This window comes from Sapajus apella, unplaced genomic scaffold (assembly GCF_009761245.1).
Source record: "Sapajus apella isolate SASKATOON/1434 unplaced genomic scaffold, GSC_monkey_1.0 scaffold99, whole genome shotgun sequence".
Taxonomy (NCBI): domain Eukaryota; kingdom Metazoa; phylum Chordata; class Mammalia; order Primates; family Cebidae; genus Sapajus; species Sapajus apella.
Window position 1 is genome coordinate 7,690,689 of NW_022437039.1, and position 17,028 is coordinate 7,707,716.

Here is a 17,028-nt window from a genome sequence, read left to right on the forward strand (position 1 = left end):
GATCACCTGAGGTCAGGAGTTCGAGACCAGCCTGGTCAACATGGTGAAACCCCATCTCTACTAAAAATACAAAAATTAGCCAGGTGTGGTGGTAGGCACCTGTACTCCCACTATTGGGGAGGCTGAGGCAGGGGAACCGCTTGAACTGGGGAGGCGGGGGTTGTAGTGAGCCGAGAGTACCCCACTGCACTCAAACCTGTGTGACACAGTGAGACTCCATCTCAAATAAATAAATAAATACACGCATATATACATACATACAAACACTCCAACTACCAAGGCTAGGATTCAACCCCAGAACTTCTGATTCTAAATCCTGGTTATTTTTGGTTTTGTTTTTCTCTGCCCCACACTGCTGACAATCCCCTGCACCTAGGACTACCCTCGTTCAATAGATGAGGACCGCAGGCTAGACGCTTGTTCGAGGCCTCACATCTCCTAAGTGACAGAGCTGGGCTCTAGATTTTGAGCTGCCATGTCTAATCTTAAAACACCCTCATCTACACTGTGCTCCTAAGATGACAAACAGGTAACAGTGAAAGAGAGAGGGAGAAAGAAAGAAAGAAATGCAGAGAACAAACAGATATGAAAAAGAGAGAAAGTTGGCCCTTTCCAAACAAAATACTGTTTTATTTTGTTTCTCGGCCTTTTCCAATTTTATGCCAGCACGGAATGAGGCACCAAGGGCCGGGGTGGTGCTCAGGTGTGGCCCACCAGGCGCGGAGTGCAGGGGAAAGTCTTCCGCATGCCCATGCACTTCTCCTTGTCGATGCAGAGGGTGTTGGCCTTGATGGCGAGCTCGTGCTCCAGCCGGCACTTGGTCATGACCAGCAGCTGCAGTGTGTCCTGTGTCTCCCGCAGCCGCAGCTTGAGGGTCTGCAGGGTATCGTCGATGGTGAACACCTCGTTCACCAGCCTGGGGTGAGGGCAGAGGAGAAGCTATAGTTATTCATTTATTTATTTATTTTTGATACCGAGTCTAGCTCTGTTGCCAGGCTGGAGTACAGTGGCGCGATCTCAGCTCACTGCAACCTCCATCACCCAGGTTCACGATTCTTCTGCCTCAGCCTCCTGAGTAGCTGGGATTACAGGCACACGCCACCACACCCAGCTAATTTTTGTATTTTTAGTAGAGATGGGATTTCACCATGTTGCCCAGGATGGTCTCGATCTCCTGACCTCGTGGTCCGCCCACCTCGGCCTCCAAAAGTGCTAGGATCACAGACATGAGCCACTGCGCCCGACCTTTTTTTTGTTTAAAAGTAATTTATTTGATTCTGATTATAAAATACAGGTGAGGAGCACGGGCAATGCTTGTAACCCCTTGGTTGTGCATCTTTCCAGCGTATGCTACTATAAATACCCTTTGTACAATAGCAAGCTCATGCTGTCCCCAAGGGCTTGCACATTCTAACAGCTGCAGAGCATAGTATATGACCAGATGGAAAGTTAAACAGACGCCCCACTCACGAGGAAGGGCCCCTCCAACTTGTCTTCCAGCTCCCTTTTGCTAATAGTAACTGATTGCTCTTCTTATTGATCACAGATAAAGTATACCTACACAATTCTCCGAGTGCTTTCAAGTAACCTCAGAAAGCAGTGACGAAGACCCTTTCCTTGCTCCCAGCTTGCTATGTCCCAGGCTGCCTGTGGCACCCTAACTGCTGCTGCCTGCCCCTGGGTCCCGCACATTCCAGGGCGATCATGGATAAAGGGCAAGCCAGGCCAACCATGAGAAATTAACAGTCTTTATTGGGCTCAGACCAGAAGTCCGTGGGTCTTGAGGACCTCTATGTATTTGTCAGTTTTCTTCTCCACGTTCTTCTCTGCCTGTTTCCATAGCCTCATGAGCTGTTTTTCCTTCTGGTCGTGGATCTTGGCTTTCTCTTTCCTTTTCTCCTCCAGGGTGGCTGTCACTGCCTAGTACTTTTGGCCAACGTCATGGGCCAGGCATCCCAGATAGGCCAATTTCCTTGTAGGCTTCAGTCGCATGACCGTGAGGGCAGTGGGAACCACAATCCGCTTTTTCTTGTCGTAGGGCTGTGGGATGCCATCAAACACCCCGAGGCGGTCCAGGGCGGCCCGGCCTCGTTTGGTCTTGTGGGGCAGCACGCTTTGCACTGGCTGCCAGAAGATGCAGCTGGGGGTCCGCAAGTGGTAGCGGCCTCAGGAAGGATTAGTGTTCATCCGCTTGCGGAGGAAAGCCAGTACTTCAACTTGTTTTTATAGAAATTGCCAAAAATATTGATGCCCTCGCAGCATATGACCACTGACTTGCAGTCCAGGAGTACCTGCTTCGCCACGATGTCTACAGGCGGCCCAGGAGATGGCCGCGGCCATGGAGCACAAGGACCCATACCTCCATCATCTTTGGCAGTCACCTGGGAAAGCTGTTTATTATTTTTTGAGACAGAGTCTCCCTCTGTCACCCAGACTGGAGTGCAGTGGCATGATCTTGGCTCACTACAACCTCTACTTCCCGGGTTCAAGCAATTCTGCCTCAACCTCCTGAGTAGCTGGTATTACAGGCACATACCACAACGTCCAACTAATTTTTATATTTTTTTAGCATAGGCAGGCTTTCACCATACTGGCCAGGCTGGTCTTGAACTACTGACCTCAAGTAATCGAACTGCCTTGGCCTCCCAAAGTGCTGGGATTATAAGCCTGAGTCACTGTGCCCAACCTGGCACAGGTTATTCAGCGGTTGAAGGTAGATGCACTCACTGTGTATCAGGAACTGTGCCTGGCACTGAGAGACAGCAGCAAGCATGACAGGCAAGGCTCAGCCCTCCAGGAGAAGGTAGAGGCAGAACAGGCAGACAAGGAAATACATGAGAAGCTGCCAAGGATAATGCACACAAAGTAAGAAAGAAGACAGCACGATAAAACAGGACAGGAGACCAATCTTGAGATTCCTCCGTGAGTTCGACATAGACTTACTATTCAGTCCAGCAGTTCTGTTCCTGAGTGTATACCGGAAAGAATGAAAAACAGGTGTTCAAGCCAAAATGTGTACATGAGTGTTCACAGCATCCCTATTCACAATAGCCAAAAGGTGGCAGCAGCTCAAATGTCCATGGATGGATGGATGAGTGGATAAGCACAATGTAATCAATCCACAAAATGGAATATTATTCAGCTATAATAAAAAAGAATGAAATACTAATACATGTGACAACATGGATGAATCTTGAAAACCATTATGCAGGGCCGGGCATGGGGGCTCACGCCTGTAATCCCAGCACTTTTGGAGGCTGAGGCGGGTGGATCACGAGGTCAGGAGTTCGAGACCAGCCTGGCCAACATGGTGAAACCACGTCTCTACTAAAAATACAAAAATTAGCTGGGCGTGGCGGCAGGTCCCTGTAGTGCTAGCTACTTGGGAGGTTAAGGCAGGAGAATCACTTGAACCCAGGAGATGGAGGTTGCAGTGAGCCAAGACTGAGCTATTGTGCTCCAGCCTGGGCAACAGAGCAAGACTCCATCTCAAAAACAAAACAACGAAAAACCATTATGCTCAACAAAGGAAGCCAGACACAAAAGAACAAATATTGCATGATTACATTCACATGAAACATCCAGAATAGAGGCCAGGTGAGGTGGCTCTTGCCTCTAATCCCAGCACTTTGGGAGGCTGATGTGGGTACAACACCTGAGGTTGGGAGTTCGAAACCAGCCTGACAAACATGGAGAAACCCTGTCTCTACCAAAAATATAAAAAATTAGCCAGGTGTGGTGGTGCATGCCTATAATCCCAGCAACCTGGGAGGCTGAGGCAGGAGAATCGCTTGAACCCAAGAGGCAGAGGTTGCAGTCAGCCAAGGTCACGCCCATTGCACTCCAGCCTGGGCAACAAAAGCAAAACTCCATCTCAAAAAAAAAAAAAAATATATATATATATATATGAAGAAATATCCAGAATAGACAAAGCCATACAGACCGAAAGTTAACTAGCGACTTCCATGGGTCAGGGGGTGGAAAGAATGTAGAAGATTGCTTAATGGATACAGGTTTCCTTTTGGAGTGATGAAAACGTCAAAGTGAGGAAGGAGACCCTTAATCCTCGTAGGCTTCTAAGAGCCCTTCCCCTAGACTTCTCCAGTGCATTTCAATAGAAGTAAAGGCTGGCAGACCAGGGCGCCACCCTTAATCGCACTCCTGCAGTTCACAGGCATGGTGTGGAGGAATCTTTCTGGAAGGCATTGTTTTCACTTAAACACTATCACACCCCCACCTAAGTCACATACCCCACACCTACTTCATGGACCAAGACCCTTTCACATGTAATTTCTGGAGTTGTAAGCCTTTAAAAGGGCAGGGATTTTCTTTGTCAGGGGAGCTCTGCTGTTAGGCAACTATGCCGTGGTCGTGGTCGTGGCTGAATAAATCACCCCTTCCTTCCCAGTTCGGTGTTGGAGAGGTTTGTTTTGCAGCCTTTCCTGCTACAATAGAACTAGAGTGCTGAGGGCTGCTCAACAGCGTGAATGTCCTAAATGTCACTGATGGTAAATTTTGTGTTACTCATACTCTATCACAATTTCTTTTTAGTAAACAGGATAACAGGGCCAGCCTTGTCTCTAGGTAAGAGCCTCACTCAAGTCTCCCTTACTGTCCAGGGCACTATCCCCAGCTGCTGTGAGTCAGTTTTGCCTGCTAATGGCCCACAGATCCACACTCCTCCAGAGAATTATGTTGCTTAGCCAATCACAGCCACCTCACCTGGGAGGAGAGTCACTGCCAGTGGCCACAGACAATGGCTGGCTGACTCAGGTATAAAGGGTCTCAGGTGCAGACATATGCGTGATGCAATTCATGGTCTCGGGCCCCTTGCAGAATCAGCTGGGGCTGGGCTGCCCTGTACTACTTCCCCACACCTCTCCTTCTCAGGCTTTGCTTTTCTAGAACTTTCTGAGAGGACTTTTTTCCTTTTTTCTTTTTGAGACACAGTCTCATCTGTCTAGGCCAGAGTGCCGTGGTGCAGTCATAGCTCACTGCAGCCTCAACTTCCTCAGCTCAAGCATTCCTCCAGCCTCAGCCTCCCAAGTAGCTGGGACTAGAGGTGGGCAAAACTGCACTCGGCTAAGTTTATATTTTGTGTAGAGACGAGGTTTCACCATGTTTCCCAGGAGGCCTTGAACTCCTGGGTTCAAGCAATCTGCCTAAGTCAGCCTCCCAAAATGCTGAGATTACATGCATGAGTCATAGCACCCGGTCGATTTTAATTTTTTTTTTTTTTTTTTTTAGACAAGGTCTCCCTCTGTCACCCAGGCTGGAGTGCAATGGTACCATCATAGCTTACTGCAACCTCAAACCTCTGGGTTCAAGAGATCCTCCTGTCTCAGCCTCCCACACAGCTGAGGCTACAGGCATGCACCACACACCCGGCTATTCAAAGAAAAAATTTTATAGGGATGGGGTTTCGTCTTTTTGCCTCCAGGTTGGTCTCAAACTCTTGGACTCAAGTGACCCTCCTCCCTCAGCCTTCCATGGGAGGACTTGGAGTAGAGAAGAAAGATCAGACTGAGCTGGACATGCGAAGGCCAAGAGAGAAAGTATGCTGCAGCAGTGGCATGGAGTAGACCTTTCTGTGAGGATGGAAATGGTCTATATCTACACCATCCAATATGGTACCCACCAGCCCCATGGGGCTACTGAACACTTGAATGTGGCCATGCAATTGAGAAGCTTAATTTTTAACTGTATTACATTAAAATTTAAATTTTGGCTGGGTGACTCACACTTGTAATCCCAGCACTTTGGGAGGCTGAGGTGGGTAAATCACTTGAGGTCAGGGGTTTGAGACCAGCCTGGCCAACATGGCAAAATGCCGTCTCTACTAAAAATAAAAAAAATTAGCCAGATGTTGTGCACACCTGTAATCTCAGCTACTTGGGGGGCTGAGGCACAAGAATCGCTTGAACCCATGAGGCAGAGGTTGCAGTGAGCTGAGATCATGCCTCTGCACTCCAGCCTGGGTGACAGAGCGAGACTGTCTCAAAACAAACAAATAAATAAATAAATCAGCCAGGAACAGTGGCTCATGCCAAAGTAATTGCAGCACTTTGGGAGGCTGAGGCAAGGGAATCACTTGAGGTCAGGAGTTCAAGACCAGCCTGGCCAACATGACAAAAGCGTCTCTACAAAATTTAGCCAGGCATCGTAGCACATGCAAATAATCCCAGCTACTAGGGAGACTGAGGCAGGAGAATGGCTTGAACCAGGGAGGTGGAGGGTGCAGTGAGCCAAGATTATGCCAGTGCACTCCAGCCTAGGTGACAGAGATACTGCCTCAAAAACAAATAAAATAAATAAATACATTTAATGAATTTAGTTTTAGATTATTTAAATGGCCACACATGGCTACTAAGTTGGACACTGAGTGAATTTTTAAACAGAAAAGCAGCTGGCATGGTGGCTCATGCCTGTAACCCAGCACTTTGGGAGGCTGAGGCAGAGAGATCACTTGAGGTCAGGAGTTTGAGACCAACCTAGCCAACATGGTGAAATCCCATCTCTACTAAAAAAAAAAACAACAACAAAATTAGCCAGAAGTAGTGGCAAGTGCCTGTAATCCCAGCTACTCAGGAGTCTGAGGCAGGAGAATTGCCTGAACCTGGGAGGCAGAGGTTGCAGTGGGCCAAGATCACACCACTGCACTCCAGCCTGGGCAATAGAGCAAAATTCAGTCTCCAAAAAAAAAAAAAAAAAAACAGAAAAGCACATGCAAAATTAAGGGGCTTGGGTTTGTTCTCAGAGCCATGGGAAGCAATGGGGTGGAGGCAGGGGGTTTGAAACAAGAGAATGACTTGCTGATTAAGTTTCGGGATAACCTCCAGGCTGCTATATAAGATGAGATTGGAGGAGGCAAGAGTAGAGGCAGGAGAAAGGTTAGGAGGTCATTATGGTATCGCATGGGGCAGACTGGATGGTGTTCCCCCGGAAGATACGTTCAGGTCCTAACCCCTGCTGCCTGTGATGCTCTTAGGAAGTAAGGTCTTTGCAGGTGTAATGAAGTTAAGGATCTCAAAATAAGCTCATGCTGGAGTTAGGGTGACGCCTAAATGCAATGACTGATCTCCTTAGAAGGAAAGGAGAGGGAGGTTTCAGACACAGAGACACGCAGGGGCGAAAGCCATGTGTGGATGGAGGCAGAGATGGGAGCGACACTGCTACAAGATGAGGGACGCTGAGGACTGCTGACAGCCTCCCGGAGCTGGGAGAGGGGCAGGGAACAGCCTCTCTCAGAGCCTCCAGGAACAGCAGCCTTGATTTGTGACTTCTGGCCTCCAAAGCTGTAAGGGAATAAACTTGTGTTGTCTGTACCCACCCACTTCAGAGTAATTTGTGATAGCAGCCCTGGGAAATGAAGGCAGCAGGTGGACTGTGACAGTGGCTGGATTGTGGGACTGTGCTGCAGGTCCCACCTCTGGGGAGAAGAGACAATGAAACTGTGCTCAGGACCGGAGGACATGAAGCTGGGCAAACTTCCCCCTGGTAAGCCTGGGCTAGGGGGAAGCAAAGAGAAGTGACAGAAACAGCCTGGAAACTTCTACCAGCACTGTCCGATAGAACTTTCTAGACCAAGGGAGATGTTCTGTGCCATGCTGTCTGATATGGCAGACCGTAGCCATATGTGGAAACTGAGTACTTGAAATGTGGTTAGTCTGAATAAGGAATTGAGTATTTAACTGTATTTAATTTTAGTTAAATTTCAATTTTTTTTTTTTTTTTTTTGGCAAGGTGTTGCTCTGTTGCCCAGGCTGGAGTACAGTGGCATGATTATAGCTCGCTGCAGCTTCCAACATCTATGCCTAAGCAATCCTCCTGCTTCAGCCTCCTGAGTAGCTTGGACTACAGACATGTGCTACCATGCCTGGCCTATTTTTGTATTTTTTGTAGAGATGGGGTCTTGCTATGTTGGGCAGGCTGGTCTCGAACTCCTGGCCTCATGCGATCTTCCACCTCAGCCTCCCAAAGTGTTGGGGTTACAGGCGTGAACTGCCCCACCTAACCTTTAAAGTTCAATTTTAAATGGACTTTCTTTCTGGGGGGTGGGTATGGATGGGACCCCACTGATTGGAGTGGGTCAGAAGAAAACAGACCACTTGTAGAGGAAAAGGAAAAAGATGGCCCAAAGGCAGGAATGGAGGGGATGGGGGCAAGGACAATCATGCACAGATGGGACAATTTAGTCACTGGAGATGAAAGACAGACTGAGTCTTTTGATCTCAGTTCTCAAGATAGCCATGCACACAGACCAAAACACAACATGTACAGATGCAGACACACACACAGCCCAGCTCCTGAACCAAACATGCTCCGCCCCCCTGCCCTCTGTCTGTCCTCTTTAGTGGTATGACTGTCAAACAGAAAGGGAGAGAGCTTGCCCCAAAGCAGTAAGTCCTCCAGGACATCTGGCAACTCCCCCAGAAGCCCCGTTTTGTAGAAGTCCCCTGGGGGACTGGGCACAGTGGTTCATGCCTGTAATCCCAGCACTTTGGGAGGCTGAGGCAGGTTGATCACTTAAGATCAGGAGTTCAAGGCCAGGCGCGGTGGCTCAAGCCTGTAATCCCAGCACTTTGGGAGGCGGAGGCGGGTGGATCACGAGGTCAAGAGATCGAGACCATCCTGGTCAACATGGTGAAACCCCGTCTCTACTAAAAATACAAAAAATTAGCTGGGCATGGTGGTGCGTGCCTGTAATCCCAGCTGCTCAGGAGGCTGAGGCAGGAGAATTGCCTGAACCCAGGAGGCGGAGGTTGCAGTGAGCTGAGATCGCGCCATTGCACTCCAACCTGGGTAACATGAGTGAAACTCCGTCTCAAAAAAAAAAAAAAAAAAAGATCAGGAGTTCAAGACCAGCCTGGTCAACATGGAAAACCCGGTCTCTACTAAAAAATACAAAAATTGGCCAGGCATGGTGGTGCTTGCCTGTAATCCCAGCTACCTGGGAGGCTGAGGCAGGAGAATTGCTTGAACCCAGGAGGCAGAGCTTACAGTGAGCTGAGATCATGCCATTGCACTCCAGCCTGGGCAACAGAGCAAGACTCCATTTCAAAAAAAAAAAAAAGAAGTCCCATAGAGGAAGCAGAGGGATCACCCCAGGAGGTGCTGGGCTCAGCCTGAGCATCTAAGAAGTAGGGGCAGGTGGAAGACAGATCGGCAGAGACCAGCCCCCACTCTCCTGCACCCAGGACCTAGACCCATCCAGCCCACTTCTAGGGCTGAAGACCTTACAAGCCAGCAGCAGGTCTGTTGGGTGTTGCTGTTGCCCAGGGGGGAGTGCAATGGTGCAATCATAGTTCACTGCAGCCTCCAACTCCTGGGCTTAAGCAATCCTTCCACCTCCGCCTCCCGCATAGCTGGGACTATAGGCACATGCCACCATGCCTGGCTAATTTTGAATTTTTTGTAGAGATGGGATCTTGCTATGTTGTCCAGGCTGGTCTCAAACTCCTGGCCTCAAGTGATTCTCCTGCCTTGTCCTCCCAAAGTAGTGGGAAACCCCAGGCCCTCAAGTTCAAAGCCTTGGATCACTTTGCCTGCCCCACCACCCCCACCCCAACACATACCCTGCTTTTTCCATTTCCTAAATGGTTATCTAGGCGGTAACTGAGGCTGTGCAAAAATCATCACTTGGGAACCACCCAGCACTTTTTCTTGACTATCTGTCTCCTTCTCCTGACTCCTATCTCTTTTCTTGACATCTCTTCACTTCCCGGAGTGAGGTCTCCACACCAGGATGGAGGGAGCAGCGTGCATCGCTACACCAAGACCCGCACTCCCTGCCCAGTGAAGCCCTGGCTTTAGTGCTGTGTGACTGGGACAGCTTTTTCAACCTCTCTGGACCTCAATTTATCTTCCCATTTGACAAAAGTATGAATAACTGACTCCTCAACTCCCCTAGGAGTAAGACTAAAGGGGATAGAACTCAAGCTCAAGGGATTGCAGTTAGACATCAGGGTGAACTTCCCTTGCTATAAGCCAGTGCTGAAATAATGTGCCCAAGGAAGCCTGAGGATGGTCCTTTCCATCTTCTTCTCTTGGGGGTATCAACTCAGTGTCTTGTTGAAAGAGAAGTACTGCTGTGAAACCCAGTGAGCACAGCCCTGGGCACAGTGAACGCAGAATAAGGTTTATAGAGTAAATGAGCTGCTGCAATGGGGCCTAACTCAGGCTCCTCCCACTCCACCAGAAGCCCTGTTAGTGCCCATGGGAGGAAGATCAAAGGATGACCCTCAATGATCCCCACCTCTTGGTAGCATACCCTTTAGTGTGGGTTGGGCCTAGTGACTTGCTTCTAAAGAAAAGTATGCAGAAAGAGTGATGGGCTGTCACTTCCACGGTTAGGTTACGAAAGACTGTGACATCCTTGCTGCTGGTACCGTCATTGTCCTTCTGGCTTGCATGCTTTGTTGGAGCAAGCCGCCATGCTGGAGAGACCCACAGGGCAAGGAAGTGAGGCTGGCTGCCAGACAACAGCCCGCAAAGAACTGAGTTCTGCCAACAACCATGCGAGCGAGCTTGGATGTGGAACCTTCCCCACTCTAGCCTTCTGATAAGGCCACAGCCCCAGCCAACACCTTGACTGCAACCTGTGGAAGACCCTGACACGTGGAACCTAACAAGGAACCTAGCCCAATTCCTAACCCACAGAAACTGAGGAAACAAGTGTGGTTCTTTTGAGTCACTACCTTTTGGGGTAATTTATTACACAGCAATAGACAACTAAGATAATGCCTCTAGCACAGGGGGAACAGAATGGCCAAGTGGTTTTCTCCAAGTCAGACAGGACATTTATGAGAAATAATCCTCATGTCTAATGACTTGTTCCCTCTTGGCCTGGCCATCATCCTATTACAATCCCTGCCCTCTGCCCCCTACAAACCTCCTTCCTGGGCTGGCATGAACTTTTCACCCCATAGCCTCTGAGAAAGCCCTTTGTCTACAGACACCAGCCATTTCAGCACAGCGGGATGGGTGGGATCCATCAGTGAGGAGCTTATGAGGCTCTTCCAGGGTTTCATGGTGACAACTTTACAAAGAGGGAGGTGGCAAATGAGTGAGGAATGAGCCACGTGCCTCTTTCCTGGGAGCCTGGAGAGAGAAGGTGAAGCCACCGTCCAGGAGGCTGCCATCTCCTTGGCTTTCAAGGGAAAACAGGAAGGTTTCTAGAGCACTACAGAGTTACAAAACCACCCCTCGTTTAGGCAGGTGAGAAGACCACAGTGCACAAGGTGGGGCTCCCAGTGAAGAGGAAGCCATGCCATGGTCCAGCCCGAGCTGCATCTCAGAATTCCACCCACCCCCTGCACTCTGTTGAGTTGTGGCACTGGATGTCCTAATTGTCTGTTGGTCCATTTATCAGACCCAGTGCGCCTCAGAGCTCCAGAGACCCCCTCCCCCTTCTTGGATTCCCAGGGGTTCTCCTACCTTCTCTGGCCTCCCTCACTTACTTGAACTGTGGGGTGTCCCTGCACAACTCCACGTTGGGGCGCCGGGTCCGGCACTCCAGCCTCGTCTGGGCCACCTTCAGCGGGCCCTCCTTGGCCATGATGGACCTTTCCAGCAGCATGATGGTGTTCTCAGCCTGGAAGATCTCCTGCAGCGTCTGTGAGGAACACACAGGAGTCACCACCCACTAGGCCCTCCTGACCTCCTCTGGCTAGGTCAGCCTCCAGCCAGGCACTTAAGATAGCCCGTCCCCAGCCTTGAGCATCTGTGGGGCAGGGAGCTCACCCTTCCTAAGAAACGCTGAGAAGCTGCTTCAGGCACCACTGGTCACCAGGGCACTGTGGACGTGGAAGATGGGCCAGTACCATGGTTGTTTTTGTTCTGAATCTCCAAAAGCCATTAGAGTTGCCAGTCAGTATTCAGCAGGAAGAAAGCAAAGGAAGGGAGTGACGGAGAGGGAAACGGAGAAGGAAAAGGAGAGGGAGAGAAGGAGGAAGGCAGGCCTTTCAGATTAACAGAGACTTCGCAACAGGAGCCAATCTTTAAGCCAGTTTCACTTCATAGGTATATAAGAATACATATATATGTATTCAAACAGATCCAAAGTTTATCTTCTTAGTAATTACCTTCGTTTTTGTTTTTTTTTTTTTTTTTTTTTTTTTTGAGATGGAGTCCTGCTCTGTCGCCCAGGTGCCCAGGCTGGAGTGCAGTGGCACGATCTTGACTCACTGCAACCTCTGCCTCCCGGGTTCAAGCGATTCTCCTGCCTCAGCCTCCCAAGTAGGTGGAATTACAGGTACTTGGTACCTTGCCTGGCAGATTTTTGTATTTTTAGTAGAGATGGGGTTTCACCATGTGGGCCAGGCTGGTCTCAAACTCCTGACCCTCAAGGGATCCACTTGCCTCAGCCTCCCAAAGTGCTGGAATTATAGGCGTGAGCCACTACACCCAGCCCATTTTTTTTTTTTAAACAAATCCAGAGTTTACCCTCTTAGTAACTAGATCAGTGAATAAAGAAGAAAGAAGGCGGTGGGGTGCAGTGGCTCATGCCAGTAATCCCAGCAACTTTGGGAGGCCGGGGCAGGCAGATCATGAGGTCAGGAGTTAGAGACCAGCCTGGCCAATATGGTGAAACCCCACCTCTACTAATAATACAGAAATTAGCTGGGCATGGTGGTACATGCCTGTAGTCCCAGCTACTCAGGAGACTCAGGCAGAAGAATCGCTTGACCGCAGGGGGCAGAGATTGCAGTGAGCCAAGATCACACCACTGCACTCCAGCCTGGGCGACAGAGCAAGACTCCTCAAAAAAAAAAGAAGGGGCCGGGCACAGTGGCTCACGCCTATAATCTCAGCACTTTGGGAGGCTGAGGCGGGCAGATCACCTGAGGTCAGGAGTTCGAGACCAGCCTGACCAACATGGAGAAACCCCGTCTCTAGTAAAAAATACAAAATTAGCTTGGCGTGGTGGGAGATGCCTGTAATCCCATCTACTCAGGAGGCTGAGACAGGAGAATCGCTTGAACCCAGGAAGCTGAGATCGCGCCATTGCACTCCAGCATGGGCAAGAAGAGTGAAAGTCTGTCTCAAAAAAAAAAAAAAGCAGGAAGGAGGTAAGGAAAGAAAAATGGAAGAGTGGAAGGAGAAAAGGAGTGGGAGAGGGAGAAAGAAAGGCAGAAAGGAAGACAGAACTTTTTATTGGTCGAAATGCTTTTTCCAATATGATGTCACCACTGTACCCTGTGCAGATCTCAGGAAGACGCAGGCAAGAGCCTGCTGAGGCCTGAGAATGTTCTACATCTTGAACTGAAAGTTTCATAGATACAAACATAGACGAAAATTCACCTTAAAAATCCATCAAGCTGTGAGCTTTACTGTTATACCTCAACAGAAAATACAATGAAAATCAGAAAAGGTCAAATACAAGGCACGATTGGTGAAATGTCAACATTTGTGTTGGGTACATGAAAGTCTTTCATTTATTTTAATTTTTTGAGACAGGGTCTTGCTCTGTCACTCAGGCTGGAGTGCAGTTGCGCAATCACGGCTCACCACAGCCTCAACCTCCGGGACTCAAGTGATCTTCCCACCTCAGCCTCAAAAGTAGCAGGGACTACAGGCACACACTACCACTCCTGGCTAATTGTTTAAATTTTTTCAAGAGACGAGGCCTTGCTATGTTGCTCAGACCGGTCTTGAACTCCTAGGCTTGAGCAACTGTCACTCCTCGGCCTCCCAAATTGTTGGGATTATAGGTGTGACCCACAACACTTGGTGGGAGTCTATTATATGATTCTCTCTACTTCTGTGTGTTTGAAACTTTCCACAACAAAAAATCAAAGGATGAGAGAATAAACAAAGAATGGGCTCAAAAGCCTACTCCATTACCAGAAGGAACCCAGTCTTGCACTTGACCAACCACAAACACCTGGAACTGAGACAATGGCACTAAATGATGCCACCTCACCGTGACTGAAACATCTACTCTGCACCCTGCTGTCACCCAGTAGCCCCTGACCTGTGAGCACTTCTGCTGGTCACAGTATCCCTCTCCTGTGATAAGGCCCTTTGAGGAGAAGCTGTCCTGACTCCCCATCCCAGACTTACAGGACGCGATGGCGAGATGGCATGTGCTCAGTCCCCGAGACGCCTGGAAACAATGCAGCGACGCCCTGCCATGATGGCCTCCAGTGCTCAGAAGGGCATGCCAGCGCAACTCATGACCACGAGGAATTTGATTTCACTTGCCCAGAGACTCCATACCACCTAGAGAGGCCATTCATTAGCTCCACCAGGAACATCTCCATGGAGTCACTGCTGGAGATGCACCTGCTCTTCCGTACAAGGGCATCTGCTTTGTCAGTGTGACTGCTACCTTGATACAAGACCATGGTGAGTCAACATCTTCGACCATTTCTACCCTGTTCATATAGTGGATGAAGAGGATAATTCAAAGAAATAACCAGTGAAGCCCTACTTGGAAGGTACACCACCCAAACCATGATCTAGGGAAAGAGACAGGCAGAAGACCATGATGTGAGACAACAAGCACTATCTGCAAGTGACATGGGTAATTAATTAAACATTTGTTCAATACTGTCTACCTTTTCCATTTTAGACTGGTGGTAAGTGACAATGACTTTCCACAGAACGGTCCCAAAGGCACTTTCAAATCATACTCAAGTTCAGGTGCAGTGGCTCACACCTGTAATCCCAACAATTTGGGAGGCCAAGGTGGGAGAATTGCTTGAGCCCAGGAGTTTGAAACCAGCCTGGACAACATAGCAAGACCTTATTTCTACAAAAGACTTTTAAAATTAGCCAGGCATGGTGGCACACAGCTATAGTCCCAGCTACTTGGGAGGCTAAGGCTGGAGGACTACTTGAGCCTAGGAGTTCAAGGTTGCCGTGAGCTATGATCACACACTGCATTCCAGTCCGGGTGACAGAGCAAGACCCTATCTCCAAAAAAAAAAAAAAAAAACGCAAACAGTTGTACATTCTGATATATTCTCCATCAACACACCCACATATCAGAGGCAGATTGGGAACAATAGGAGTGCCAAGTCAGAAATCAGACCACCAAGGCCAAATCTTGGTTTCACCAGTATACCTATAAGACCTTGGGCATCCATGCCCTTAAGTGGAGGTGATAAAAGTGCCTGCCCAGAAAGTGTGTGACAAGAATAAAATAGAACACTGCACGTACAGCTTTCCAAGAGTCCCTGGCACATATTAAGTGCTCATCAGAGGTCAGCTATTGCAATATTCACAATCTATTTTTCAAATATGAGACCTATACATTGAAATACCATTGGTTCCAAGAAGCCTCATCCCATCCTCCCAATGGAAATAAATCACATCTCTGGCATAAGCAAAAGTTTGTGTCTCCACTAACACATCTCAGACAGACTGTTTCACAGCAGGTTGGGGCCCCCAATCAGAGTGTGAGCCACTCCTGGGGAGGGTCCAGGCCCACCTGGCCCATTCTGTGTCCCCTCTGCATCCTAGCACCTGCTCCCAGATCTGCACCTTGGGACTGGACCCTGGCACCGCCTCACAGCCTGATCTTCTGCCAGCCTACCCCTAAAGCTTATGCATGCTTCTTTCTTCTTCTTCCTTTTCCTTTTTTTCTTCTTCTCTTTCTCCTCCTCCTTCCTTCCTTTCTTCTCCTTCCTTCTTCTCCTTCCTGCCTGCCTGCCTCACTAGCTCCCTCCTCCCTTCTCCCCTGCTCCTCTCTGCTCCTCCCCCTTCTCCCTCCTCCTCTCCCTCCTCCCGCCTCCTCTCCCTCCTTCCCCTCCTTCTCCTTCTTGGGACAGGGTCTCTGTTGCTCAGACTGAAGAGGAGTGGCAGGATCATGGCTCACTGTAACCTCTGCCTCCCGGGCTCAAGTGATCCTCCCACCTCAGTCTCCTCGGTAGCTGGGACTACAGGGGCATGCTACCACACTCAGCTAACTTTCTTTGTATATTTTTAGAGAGGGGTCTTGCTCTGCTGCCCAGTCTAGTCTCAAACTCCTGACCTAAAGTGATCCTGCAGCCTTGACCTCTTGAAGCACTGAGAATACAGGCATGTGCACATGAGCCACCGTGACTAGCCTATACATGACATTTTATAACACAGATTTTTTTAAAGCTTTATAGCTTTTTATTTTTTATTTTTTATTTTTTTAGAGATGGGGTGTCACCACATTGGCCAGGCTGGTCTCGAACTCCTGACCTCAGGTGATCCACCCAACTTGGCCTCCCAAAGTGTTGGGATTACAGGCATGAGCCACCACGCCTGGGCTAAAGCTTTATAGCTTTTTTGAGGCACAGTTGATATATAATAAATTACACATGTTAATATTTACAATTAGCTGAGTTTTGACTTATGTGTATACCCATGAAGCCACTGCCATAATAAGATAATGAATGAATCCATCACTCCCAAAGGTTTCCACACACCTCTTTATAATCCCTCCCTCCTGCCTCTGCCTGCCTTAGGCAACCCTGATCACAGATAAACACTTCTGTCACGATCCATTAGTTTGCCTTTCTACCATCATTATCTGACAGTATGTACGTTTTTTTTGGAGAGGGGGTGGTTCTGGCTTCTTTTACTCAGCACAATTATTTTGAGAATTATTCATGTTGTTGTATGTATCAGTAATTTGTTTCATTTCATTGCTCAATATCCCATTGTGTAGCTACACCACAATTTTCATCTAGCCACCTGTTGATGGACATGTGGGTTGTTTCCACTTTGGGGCTATTACAAATAAGAGCTGCTATGAGCATTTGTATTCGAGTCTTTGGGCAGGTGTATACTTTCATTTGTTTTGGGTAAATGCCCAAGAGTGGACTAGCTGGATCAAAGGATGGCTGATGTTTCATGTTTTATGAAACTGTCAAAGTTTTCCCCCCAGTTTCCAGTTTTCATTCCCACCAGCAGTATTCAAGAGTGCCAGTTGCTCCACACCTTCATCAGCACTTAGTGTGGTCAGTCTTTTTAATTTCAGCCATTCTTGTGGATATGTAGTGGTATATTGTGGTTTTAATTTGTATTGTGCTTATCTCTTTGAAAAGTAGG

General features: G+C 48.6%; 1 protein-coding gene and 1 pseudogene across 1 annotated transcript in view; both read right to left on the reverse strand.

Annotated features, from left to right (window-relative positions):
• Positions 1-613: 613 nt before the first annotated feature.
• The window catches only part of TEKT5 (tektin 5), a 76,656-nt gene continuing 60,241 nt past the window's right edge, over positions 614-17,028 (reverse strand). The window contains exons 6-7 of the mRNA XM_032257866.1: positions 11,460-11,614; positions 614-916 (exon numbers count right to left, since the gene is read on the reverse strand). Of these exons, the coding sequence (XP_032113757.1) occupies positions 700-916; positions 11,460-11,614 (372 nt within the window). The 3' untranslated portion in view covers positions 614-699. The remainder of the gene's footprint in view (positions 917-11,459; positions 11,615-17,028) is intronic.
• LOC116536337 lies at positions 1,735-2,368 on the reverse strand (annotated as a pseudogene).